General features: G+C 40.3%; 1 protein-coding gene across 5 annotated transcripts in view; it reads right to left on the minus strand.

Moving 5' to 3' along the window:
* Positions 1-13,504, minus strand: part of patj (PATJ crumbs cell polarity complex component) — a 79,194-nt gene that overhangs the window by 17,254 nt on the left and 48,436 nt on the right. For 4 of the 5 annotated variants that reach the window (XM_042056141.1, XM_042056140.1, XM_042056143.1 and 1 more), the window contains 5 exons: positions 13,215-13,302; positions 8,647-8,721; positions 6,437-6,508; positions 5,342-5,519; positions 4,057-4,167 (listed from right to left, as the gene is read on the minus strand). In XM_042056141.1, the coding sequence (XP_041912075.1) occupies positions 4,057-4,167; positions 5,342-5,519; positions 6,437-6,508; positions 8,647-8,721; positions 13,215-13,302 (524 nt within the window). The remainder of the gene's footprint in view (positions 1-4,056; positions 4,168-5,341; positions 5,520-6,436; positions 6,509-8,646; positions 8,722-13,214; positions 13,303-13,504) is intronic. The other variant, XM_042056144.1, reaches the window with a different exon arrangement.

Genomic DNA, 13,504 nt, shown 5'->3' on the forward strand with positions numbered 1-13,504 from the left:
TGCACGTCTTTGTGTTTCTGTGTAATACAAGTATTTCCTGAAAACTTTGCGCAGCGATTTTGGGTTTGAATGAAGCTCTGGATGTCTAGCACATAGTGGAGCAGAGTAGGCTACAAATGAGATTTGTCACCGTACTTGGAACTATCGTCTATTTTAATCAGTATCGTTGTTTGTCGCAATTAAAAATAGTCTCAAGGGCCGGATTACATTATTATTTTGACATACGTCGCGGGCCGGACTTGGGCCGGACGCGGGCCGGGTTTGGCCCGCGGGCCGGGTGTTTGAGACCCCTGATCTAGGCCCTATCAAACCCTTACGGGTAAAAAAAACTGCATTGTGTGACAAAACTGCAGGTTTTTCAATATTTTTGTGCCCAAAATATTGCATTGTGCAGTACAATGTAGGCCGGCGTTGTCAGTCAGGGTCAACTTTTGGTCTTTTGTTATTTGCACAGCTTTATCAGAGGGTCATTCCACACCAACTCAGCCACCCATGTACATGACACCTCTCAGATTTTGCTGAAAAGCGGTGAAAATATGCCTTATGTTACCAAACAAGGGAATCTGAAGTTTCAGGTCAATATCTCAAACGGTTTGCCCGTGGCGTCCATTTGAATTTCGGGTGCCACGGCCGTAATTGACACATTGGAATTTCACATTTCATCTTTTGCCATTTTTGGAAGCCCATAACGTCTGTTCTAATAGTGGTAGAAGGCTGGAAACTGGTGTGGTAGTTCATTGTAGCCTGTACTACACAATTCTGGAGGCAGAATCAACATTCGTTACTGTTTGGGTGAGAGGTGGGTCACCAAAGTCTTAAAAAATGTTGACGGTATGTGTGATTTTTCACTTTTTGGGTGGCCTTAGCACCACAATTAATGATCATATTTATTCTAATCAGGATTATTTGTTATATGTGGGAACCTTGCTCTTGCCAAAATGAATTTGAAGGGTATGGTACCACTGGCGGGGGGTTTATGGGGGTCCAAAAACCCTCTCCGGCAGAGGTGATTCTTTTGGAACCCCATATTTGGACCCCCAAATGACCATATGTGGGCACTTGATGATCCTAATGGGATTTATCCTAGATAAAGATACATATTTGTTCTTTCTTTTAATGAAATAACATTTTTGACTATGAAGCTCAGGCAGTGGTAGTCTGAGCGCGATCCAGGATCCAGATCCAGATCCGGCCGCCTTGTTTTCTCGATCGATTCGCTCGACGTGCACACATACAAATCTTTTTGCTCCTATTATATCACCTAGCCAGGAGCAAAAGTATCGTCACTCGTAGAAGCAGATTCGAGCACTTGTATCAATTAACTTGTAGTCGTGCAAGAAAATCAAAGCGATCTGTAGAATTTTATTAATGAGAAATTATTTCACAGATGCACAACTTCGGATGCATTAGTTCACATTTGGGTTTACAAATGCACGAATGTTGTGCATGTTCTCAGATTGTCAGAACAAATAATCCTGTTTAGAATAAATATGATCATTAATTCACACACATGCCGTCAACATTTGTTAGGACTTTGGTGACCCACCTCTCACCCAAACAGTAAGGAATGTTGTTTCCAGCCTTCTACCACTATTAGAACAGACATTATTGGCTTCCAAAAATGGCAAAAGATGAAATGTGAAATTCCAATGTGTCATTACGGCCCTGGCACCCATAAATTCAAATGGACGCCACGGGCAAATCGTTTGAGATATTGACCTGAAACTTCAGATTCCCTTGTTTGGTAACATAAGGCATATTTTCACCGCTTTTCAGCAAAATCTGAGAGGTACCATGTACATGATACCCCGATTTTGGCTGTTTTCACTTGGAATGACCCCAGAGCAACTGTAGCCTATGCCTATTGTAGGCCTATATTGTTTACACTTTTTTGCACAGCTGTGTTAGAACAGTCTGAAATCATTATAATTAAAGCTGGTTGAGTGAATACGAAACACTTTGCTCTTTCTGTTTAAAATATCGATATATATTGTATATCGCCAATCAGCTCCAAAATATATTGGGATATCAGTTTTGGTCCATATCGCCCAGCCCTACTCCTTGTGCAGTTAAATATTTACAAACAGGTATGTGCTGTGTAGCCTACTTTTTTCTTATTTGCACAGCTCTATCTGTATGCCAATTGGTTTATTATATTGGCTTTTATCGGTAGCCTATGTTTTGTGTTTCCTTTATTGTAAAGCTGTAGGCCTGTGTTGCCAATCAGGGTCAACCGAATATTGTTATTTGCACAGCCCTCAGAGCAACTGTATGCCTATTGGTATATGTTATTGTTTACACCTTTTTGCACAGCTCTGTTAGAGCATGAGTGAATATATGAAGCACTTCGCTCTTTCTGTTTGAAATATCAATATCGTATCGATATCGTATATCGCCAATCAACCCCAAAATATTGGGATATCAGTTTTGGTCCATATCGCCCAACCCTACAACCATACAGTATATAAGAGAGTGCTGGGCACAAAGTAAATGCCTACATGGTATTTGCATTTCGATTACTGAGTCGTGGGTGCAAGTCACTGGTATCAAGACAGTCACACCATACACAAAACGTATGGTCACTGGCGAAAAGGTTATTTAAATTTAGTGGGATGTCCAGTCCACATTGGGAGTGTTTTCTTTATAAAACGTTGAGCGGATGGCGCAACAAGGCGTTCCTAGGTTTCTTAATCAGTCATGGGTGTGTTTTGGGCATAACATTATTTAAACCAATGAGAATGACATCTGTCATTCCCTTTAACAGATAGCGGCACAACTTTAAACAGCTCATCGGTATTTTCATAGTCAGCGGCGCATTTGAAGGAATCTGCTTGCGCGCCAGACCATATGGAACAGTTATTCCACTAAACCATGCTTTACTAAAAAGCAGAATATAGCCTACACACATTTGCACTCGTCTATAATTTGAACTCATTGGCAAAGTGAAACTAACTTCACCGTGGTGTCAGTTACACACAGTTAATTACTTTCACCATTGACTGACAATGGGTTACCATAGAAAACATAGCCTGGTTTACGCCAATAATGTTTGAATGACTGAATAAAAAATGTTTTATCCTGCAGAGGAGTTGCAGAGCAGTGCTTCATATTTGCCTCTCCTTTATTACCAATTTGCAAATGATGGTGAATAACTATTCATTGAGAGATGTATTTCGTAATATATTTATACTAATTATGTTTCCCATTGTAATCGTGTAATTTGTAATGGATGTAATCGTGTAATTTGCATGGATGTGCGCCGTTTGTGGATGTGAGAAGCATGGTGCGTTGTGCACCGCCCATTTCTCTGTTGATAATGTGCTCTTAAAATAACATACATGTATAAACAACTCGCCATTGCGTAATGCGTTTTAGGTAGTGTATGATAGAGATTTTAAGACAACGCGCCAGATCCCTAGCCTGAAAAATCCAGACCCTGGTAATCTAGAAAGATTAAGGGTCTGGCCACGAATAATGAAAATGGCCCAACTCGAGGGGCGGCACCAAGCATGCATTTGAAAATCTCACTGCACGCAATTGGATAACACTACGACCAATGTTTACTGACTGATTCCGGACTTCGACGCAATTGGATAACACTACGACCGATGTTTACTGACTGTTTTGTTGCAGCGCTGTAGTCATCTGTTTAGCTCGCATCTGGCCCGCCTATATCAGATACACCGATGTGATTGGTTCCTCGCAATGCAAGGGGTAAAAGTAACGTGCATCATTACTCATTGCCAGAGTGTCTCGCAGAGACAATTCAAATTGTGCTCTCACGAGAACTCTGGATTTCCAGGGTACCAGATCCCCTCCTTAGGTCGTTAATTGCCACACCCCTCGGCTCAAAAAAAGAGACGTGCAAAATACGAATAAACTTTGCGCTGGGAAAATATTGTAATATTGTATTGTATCACCTTAATAATAGTCTTGTTGGCTAAAATGTAACATGGGCATTGTGTTCTGTAGTACATTGTGTAATAGCCCATGATACTATTGAGTAAAAATCAATACTATATCCCTGGGTGTTCCTATTTAGATTTAGTTGATTACCCGAGGTGTAGTTGACAGACTCTGAACAACAAAGACCACTGGATTTGGAGATGCCTTGATGGCTTCCACTGCCTCTTCATGACTGGCATTTTGAAGATCCACTCCACAAACCTAATGGGACAAGAAGCAACATGTTATGAAATATTTACACCAAAGAAGATACATAAAGAAATATAAAGAAAATAAGTGGCAATGGGGGGTAGCAGTACCCTTGCAGGAATGGCGTTGCCATGTCAAGATAGCAAGCACTCAGCTTGCTAAGCACTACTTTCATGGCAATTGGCCAGATTAACTTCCTCACTTCCTGTACTGCAGTGCCCCCTAGAGGCCAAATGACGCCAATTTCCTTGTGCGTCTTCACAATCAAGTCCCTGTACCAAATTTGGATATCGTACATCAATACGTTTCTGAGATATGAGCTCACTTCCTTTATTACGGCGTCCTTAGAGGCCAAATGACGCCAATTGTGCGTCCTCACAGTCAGGTACCATGTCCCTGTATCAAGTTTGGACTTCGGACATGAAAGGGTTGCTGAGATATGAGCTCACTTCCCGTATTGCAGTGCCCCTTGTGACCTATGAAAAATTTCGATTTCGATAAAAATCGAATATGGCGGAAGGTCCAACATGGCGGAAATTTACGTTATGGTGTACGTTGAGTTTGGCGTCATCCAAGTTGGAATCCTTGGATCCTTGAATCCTATACCTCAATGTTAACAATCGGGCATAGGGTTCAAAAGTTAAGTAACATCTAGATGTAAGGCCAACTTTGACCCATTGGGCTAGACAAGTTGTGGTGCAGGACTTGGAAACTTGGTGAAATGAATCATGGGAAGGTCCCCAACCGCTGTACCAAATTTCATAACTTTCTACTAGATGGTTCTATGGGCTGCCATAGACTTCCATGTCAGAAGAAAGAATAATAATAATACATAGAAACACAATGGGGTCCTGCACCTTCAGTGCTAGGCCCCCAATAAACAACTGAAGCGTTCCGTTCGCGTTGCGTCTGCTGCAATAATTAGCTTCCATTATAATCAATGGAAGTAGCTACACCAGACGTGACAGTGGGGCGTACGTTCGAAAAAAATAGACCATTCATCTAAAATGGATTTTACGCGTCACGAACGGACCCCTTCACGCGCCTGGTGTAGCTCATACCTAAGACTAGCTTTATTGTTGACGAAAAAAGACGAGACTAAATATGACAAAGACTAAAAAGGACATTTCGTCACAAGACTAAGACTAAAATAAAAATAGGTGACAAAATGAACACTATGTATCACCTGCAGTATCTTGTCTCCAGTCTTTAGTGTACCAGTACGTCCAGCAGGACTGAGCGGAAGCACTTGCTTGATGAATATTCCCTTCAGTTCTTCTCCATTACGCAGCCGCTTGATTAGTGTGCGTCCACCCACTATACTAATCCCAAGAGGTTCGTCAGGCTCTTGCCACACATCCACCCTACAGCACGAAACATAAGGAAAAAAGGCCCAGTTAAGGTCTTATATTCAAGCAAGACCAGAGGGGGCAGATGAGGGTTCCTGTAGTTCTAAAGACAGCAGGTGTCACTTATTGCTGGTATGGGTAACATTAAAGGAACCGTATGTAAGAAAAATATTTCAACTAATCATAAAATGGCCCTGACATGTCACTAGACATTAAGAAATCATGTTAATTTCAAATACTTATATCACTGACAACAGTAGTCCAGCCAGGATATTGTCATTTAAAAAGTGAAGTCGCAGCCCTCAACTGTTGTTGATGTTGTGTTTTGTCATGTCATGTTGTGTTTTGGCCTGATGCGCCACCATCCACCTATCTACTAATCACAAAGTCAGTAGTGTTTCGCCATCCGCGTGTGCAACCTCGAATCAGGGGGGAGGGGATACACCGCTCTTCAGTATTTTGAAAGTGCTTGCAGTACCAGTTTTGGCCACAATCTTACATATGGTTCCTTTAACTTGATATATTTTTATTTTTGTCTGTCACAAATTAGCAAGTTAACACTCTATAATGTTAAACTAAATCATATTTGGTTCAGTAGTTCATAGCAAAATGGTCCAAAAAAAATACATGTAGATAGGATATTTGTTCTGCTTCTTAATATGAGGTTGTTATTTTATAGATTTCATTCTTTAAAGGCCAGTTACAGTCAAGGAGAAAATAAACAGTAATAAATAAATGAATAAAAACAATTCATTCTCTTTCCTTCTTTCTTGTCTGTTTGCTTAAAAAGGCCAAAAATATCAGCAATCAATAATCATGGAATCATCCCATTTGCTTGTACAGAAACAATCAGAATAAGTAAGGAAATACTGCATCATGCACTGTGCATCTCTAAAATAAAAGATTTAAAGAATAAAAGAATAAAAACTTGCCTGTGAGGAGGTCCCCAGTGGCTAAATGCTGGAGTTTCCTCTCCCTCCCCCTCCTCTCTCTGGGGCAAGAAACTTCGAACACAAGAAAACACCAACACACTCACACATATATTTTTTACTTTTTTCTAAAATAAATAAATTAACATAATTTATACAGACATACTAATGTTTAAAAGTTTAGTGTCACCCATAAATGGACACACTTTTAATCATCATGCTTTAAAGGGACCCGGTTAGGTGTTGCACCTAGTGAATCAGCACAGTTACAATAAAGAGGGACGTATAGATACTAATTACATTCAGAATAGCGGCAGGTTCAAACACACCTGGATCCACAGAAAACAAACAAGCTCACCGAGAGCCTTTCGTGCAACTAGTCCATAGAGTTTCTGTGGGCCATGGCTCTTTGTCAAATTATCATTGGCTATTTACAGTGCATTAAAATGCACTGTTCTGTTATCCGAAGTATTCTCCTTCCTTTTATTACTATTCTTGTAACCAAAATGTCTGCGTCTAATTAAGCTTCAACCGTTTAACGTAGAAACTTCGTTCAAACTTTGTAACATAGATCTTGAAAAGGACACTTAAGCAATGTATTTTTATTTTTGAGATATAATATAGTTGTCAGTATTTTTTTTGCCTGAAATTGCACTGTGCCTATTTACAAGGGCATTGTTCCCACCTCTTTTGGGGTCAACCATCAAGTGCTGGACCTCTATAGAAAGCTGAGAACCTGTATACAATTGATTTAGAATGTTGGGGGGAGGTGGGGGAGGGGGGGTAACCGTCCCGCCAGCGGGACACTGACATTTATTTGGTTAACAAAAAACAATCGTATTTTCCCCATAGACTTGGCACTATGACATCATAAAGGGCTAATTTGCACCTGTATCAACTGCCAGCTGCTCAACTAGGCCAACTCTCTCTCTGTCTCTCCATTCTACAAGGATATACTGTAAGGCACATTCCATCCAACTTTATATCCATCCATCTTCTTCAAACCATTCACTTATCCACCCATTAAACTATTTATCAACATCCATTAAACAATCTGCCTATCAACATCCATTAAACAATATGCCTATCAACATCCATTAAACTTTCCTCTGCCCACAACTGTTTCAAAATAAAAGTCCTCACTATAATAACTCACTATTAAATAATTTAACTATCTAAACTATCCAACTATTTAACTGTTCAGCCATTTCAACTGTCAGTTATCATCAACTATGCCTCAAGCCAACTATATTAAGCCACCACCTACCTAGCAACCAACATAGCAACCATTGAAATAAAGCATCTATGTCAGTTTCCATAGCAACCAACATAATTACCCTAGCATCATAGAAACAGCTTTATTTAGCATTGCAGCAACCATGTCTACCTAAGCAAAACCATTGTAACTATCTTTACATTATCTGTTTTAACACTGTATATTTTACATCATATGTAAATGATCCCTATATGTATAGGGATCAGATTCCAAAAATAATTCTGTGGAAATGCATGGATTCCGGTTGTTTCCAGTAGCAGCAACTGGAATCCATGCATTTCCACGGAATTATTTTTGGAATCTGGTCCCTTATCATACCTGTTCATTCGTACTCGTCGCTCGACTTATCGCCCGACTTGGCCTGCACAATCCAAATAAAACAACGACTTATCATGACTAAATTCAAGATGGCGGCGAACGGTAGACTTCATGAAGGTACTGTCTGTATAAATCGTCTTGTAAATAAACTACCAGTGCTTTTTCAAAGTTCTCAATGTCTCGCTTTAAATGTCAAGGCCCTCAGAAGTCTGCCAATGATCTATGGAGCTACTTTGAGCCTTGTAAATGGTGGAAAACAGTGATTTATTTGCATGGCTAGGCCGATGCCCGAGGCACCTCCATCGAAAAACTGTTGGTAGCATCGTCTAACTAGCGCCAGATTTCTAAGTGCAGGGGACAAGCCGAGATGAGCTATGAGACATACGTTCACACTCGGTATCATGTTTCAACACACTTTAGGTCAATATCACACCGGAATTCTCCTTTAAATTCATGAAATGCCTTTGTTCTGAATAAGGCATCAATTCCCATCAAAATTAGTAACAACTCAGGAGAATTCTAAACTTTTGAACACCTGTAAGCATCTTTGGGAATCTATACACTAAATGGCTACACATGGATGAACATGATTCTATTCCATCCATGTTTCCAGCCATACCTTTGCTCTCCTCTAGGGGCCACTGGTACTGTCTGACCCTTTTTCTTTTTCTCACTGGTTGTTGAATGCTGAGACCTGAAATATATGTCATTATGAATGTTATAATCTTTAAAGTTGTGTCACAATAAAAATGTGTTATTCAACAAACAAATACACATGCAAATAAATATAAATGCACTGGTCTACATTTTGCATAATATTGCATAATGCTTGCAGGTTGGACAGCAAACACTGCATTGCAATAGTTCAGCATGGAAAGAACCATGGCCTGCAAGAGAGGTTTTATGGCATGATGAGATAGGGTCGGATATTCTGAATAGTATAAATATATCATATACATTAAAATGACTTTGTGACTGAGGCTATATGCTTAGAGAAGTTAAGTTGGTCATCAATTGAAACATTTTGAATCACTGAATCCTTATGACATCCACATTGTATGCAGTTTCACCTACGGTGATTGTGGTGATATTATTTTTTTCCCCTCCATGTGACTATGGCCCCTATTTTCCACCCTGGCGCATGGCAGTAAACTCGTTTTCCACCAGGCGCAAAGTTTATTTTCTTATTTTGCACGTCTTATTTTTAAACAATGCGCCAGGAGGTGTGGCAATGAACAACCTACTGTAGGGAGTGGTCTGGCACGTTGTCTAAAAATCGCTATCGTAAACTACCTAAAACGCATTACGCCACTGACCAAGAGAGACCTGGTCTGAAGTCCATGGCGAGTTGTTCATATGTTATTTTAAGAGTGCATTATTAACAGTGATATGGTCGGGTGCACCATCCTTCTATCATCCATGAATGCGCACCAGTGCACATCCATGCAATAAAATGGGAAACATAATTAGAATAAAGATATTATGAAATACATCTCACAATGAGTAGTAATTCACCATCATTTGCAAATTGGTAATGACGGTTAAAAGTGATTAGGCGAGAGGAGAGAGACACATTTGAGCACAGCTGAAGACGCACTGTCAAGAGATATAAGCAACTCCTCTGCAGGATAAACGCTCTTTTATTCAGTCATTCGAACATTATTAGGGTACATGTTGCTTTTTCCAGCCTATGTTTTTGATGGTAACCGATTGTCAGTCAATAGTGAAAGTAACTAACTGTGTAGAACTGTTTTGTCATTGACTGACACCACAGTGAAGTTAGTTTCACTTTGCCAATGAGTTCAAATAATAGACGAGTGCAAATTCATGAAGGGCTATACTATGCTAGGTTTTAGTAAAGCATGGTTTAGTGGAATAACTGTACCATATGGTTTCGCGTGCAAGCAGAAGTTGCGTTCCGTTAAAGGAAATGACAAATGTCATTCTCATTGGTTTAAATGATGTTACGCCCAAAACATACTCATGACTGATTAAGAAACATAAGGGCCACCTTCTTGCACCGCGCGTCGGACGTTTCATAACATTTCATAACTAAACCACACCCAATATGGACTGGACAAACCCTGAAATTTGTTTAAACTATTTGCCAGTGACCATGCGCTTTAGACTGTCATAATAGGGCCCTTACAGTAATGTGACATTGTCATTCTGGAGCCACCTTTACAGACTGGTTTCTGCCACATAAAATCACCTGTGGCCTTTACATATCTTCCACTAAAATCACCTGTGGCCTTGATTCATTCCCTGATTGACTTTACATGGAAAGAACCATAGCTTTTCTACCCCTTTCCTAATCTAATCTAATCTAATCACATTGCGCCTGTTGAAAACATAGGACTTCTCTTGTTGCTCTCGTACAAATCTTAATCTTAAGGCTTCCAAGAACACAAAATATATTTTAGTGACTTTTATTTAAATTTATAGGCTGTAGACTATTTATTTTTTGCAGTAGTCAGTCATCTCTCAGGCATGAAAACGGGTCAGGGGTGAAAAAGGTGAGAAGGGCGCGCAAAGAGGGAAATGGCTAGCCTGGCGAGCCAGACCCACATTAAAATCTAGGGTCTGGGCACTCACCGTTCGCAGTGCTCAGTCCGAGGGGCGGGATAATCAGTTGTCTTTCAAATTCCCTCTGCACGCAATAGGACGCAATAGGATATTTGTTTTCAAGTAGCAGGGAATTCAAGCCAAACCTTTGCAACTCTGCCATCAATCATTATGTTAAGCCCACCAAAAGACTCTATACACGATTTCAATGCCCTGATTAAGTTTCGATTTCTGGAGCTCACAAGCCAACGGAGAGTTGCTAGACTAGCCCTGGCAGCAATTTGCTGCCGCTAGGGGCGCGTCTAGATTTCTAGGCTAGGAAATGGCCGTTTCATAGCAAAACAAGCACGAGTGACATTGTTGCCAATAGTGCATAGCTTCCATGGAGTATGAAGTTGCCTAAAACCAGAGATTTATAAAGAAAACAAAATACAAAATGACTAATTTTTACAAAAAAATATCTTTATTTTCATCTTTTTGGCTTGGGCCTAAGTGTGAAGGGGCCGACTTGCGCTGTTTGGCAACATGCTTCAGCCTGGCCCTTCTCTCCTCCTCAGTAATCTACATGAGTTTTCTTTCTTTCTTTCTTTATTTCTTTGTGCCTGAAGTTATCTGACATTTCTAAAGATTTCATAGGCCTAATGGACACTTCATAGCAGACTATTAGAATAAGTCTGAATAAGGTAAGTCAGAATATTTGTTGGACCAAACCAGGTAATAAATAAAGTTGGGTAGGGTAGACTAGGCTTTAATTTGTAAAATTGGTTTGAAATGTTTTAACCTGCAGCCTAGGCTACTTACAGATTGTGACATTGTGCTAGTGTGTTTAACCAACCAATAAATTGTGTGAACAGTGTTCACATTACATGTTAAACCCTGTAGACACAGACTAGGCCTGCTGATCAGGCCACTAGACATTTCTTAAGTATAAGTATAAGTATAAGTATATATACTTTTTTGATCCCGTGAGGGAAATTTGGTCTCTGCATTTAACCCAATCGGTGAATTAGTGAACAAACAGCACACAGTAAACACACAGTGAGGTGAAGCACATACAGCGCAGTGAGCTGCCTGCAACAACAGCGGCGCTCGGGGAGCAGTGAGGGGTTAGGTGCCTTGCTCAAGGGCACTTCAGCCGTGGCCCACTGGTCGGGGTTCGAACCAGCAACCCTCCGGTTACAAGTCCAGAGTGCTAACCAGTGGGCCACGGCTGCCTTAAAAAACAGCATTACCCTGTGAAACACTGCTTTTGTCTCTGAACTCGACAAAACGCACCAGCCCAGTTTAGGAGCATTTAATTCAACTATTTAGTTATTCACATTAGCCTTTTCTATACTGATAAGTATGCCTATTTGCTTCACCTTTTGTCGATCTAGATGGCTCAAACTGCACGTATTCTTCATCAAATGAACTCGTTATGTCTATATTTCTGTCCAATATCGCTAACATTAACAGCCTATGCTACGTTACTACACCAATCTCAACGTCTTTTTCTGACAGAAGTTGAAAGTTTCAACTAGCCCACGTGTGACATCAATAAGCATCTCTCCTCGCCGGGCTTACATTCCAGCTGACATTTCAGATATATCTGTAGTCACACAGACAGGGAGGCTATTCCAGCGCAAGTGTTCTGTTCGCGTTGCATCCGCGGAAAAAATAGCTTCCACTGTTTAATAGGCTAAATGCATAGGGGCTGCATTCACATAATCATTACTGGATCAGACAAGTTTTTAATTGGGCTCTTGTCTTACAACGCATCAAGATGCGTTCGCATCTGCGCGTGATTTGTAAACTCAGTTGTAACCCCATACCCCCCCACACACACACACACAATATTTTCTCATCGGATCTGCGCGAACCACGTAAGTCCCCTATTTTGGATTCAAAACGGCGAATTTCGCCGAAAGGTGAGGAGTTTTCATGCCTGATCTCTTTCTCCCGTTGCTGCACATCAGCTTCTTCTTAACGCACACTTCGCAAATATGTCACATGCAACTGTCTGTGAACATGCATCCTCTGCCTCTTACAGTACAACTGGGTTTACCTGCGCTGGGAATCATTATTCAACTGTTATGTGACATCTGGACACATGGCTTACCTTATTCACAGTTGTTTTTTTAGCCCATATCACATGTACAGTATGTACAACACGTATTTCTACTTTTAAGTTTGATTAACTTGGCTACTCTATGGTGCTATTATATATAGCCTGTTGCTTCACGTATGGAAGATATTTGCAAACATGGTTCCTTTTGTGTAAGTTTGTGTATTACCAGTCAAATAACTAAATGACCAGCTAAATAAATGAATATCGGCCCAAAATCGCCCATTCAGAGCCATTAGATATCGATATCGGTATCAGCCCAAGGTCGGTGCCGGTTTAGCTGCGTTCAATGCTTTTTAACTATCAAGACCCACAGAAATCTCATCTGACACATTCATTTTAAAGGTATTGCAATAATAATAACTGACATTTTGTATATCATTTCATACAAATAGCCAGAGTTGGACAGAAAAGAAGAAAGGTTAGGGCATTGTAACCTGTTTTTTAAATTTTAACAATTTAGTATTGTTTCAGTAGATGTGTTAAAATACTAGTGTATGTTCATGGTTATTTCTTACTCTTTGTGTGTATTTTCCAGTCCTCCATCCTGGGGGTCAGCTTCTGCCCAAATGTCACCAATCTCTATCCCTGACGATATTGGCAGAGCTTTGCAAACAACAAGTCATGTACACACGCACACAGACAGACAGAAAAACAGTAAACATTTGAGAGATTGGTCACAGAGATGTTTCAAAATCACATCAGTGAAAGAAGTATAATTGTATGAATTCTGATTGTTTATGGAGGCATTAATAGCAGTATCATGGCTGCAGCAACGGACCTTCAAACCAGAATTGTTTTTCATTCG

The sequence above is a fragment of the Alosa sapidissima genome, chromosome 12, assembly GCF_018492685.1.
Source record: "Alosa sapidissima isolate fAloSap1 chromosome 12, fAloSap1.pri, whole genome shotgun sequence".
Classification (NCBI taxonomy): domain Eukaryota; kingdom Metazoa; phylum Chordata; class Actinopteri; order Clupeiformes; family Clupeidae; genus Alosa; species Alosa sapidissima.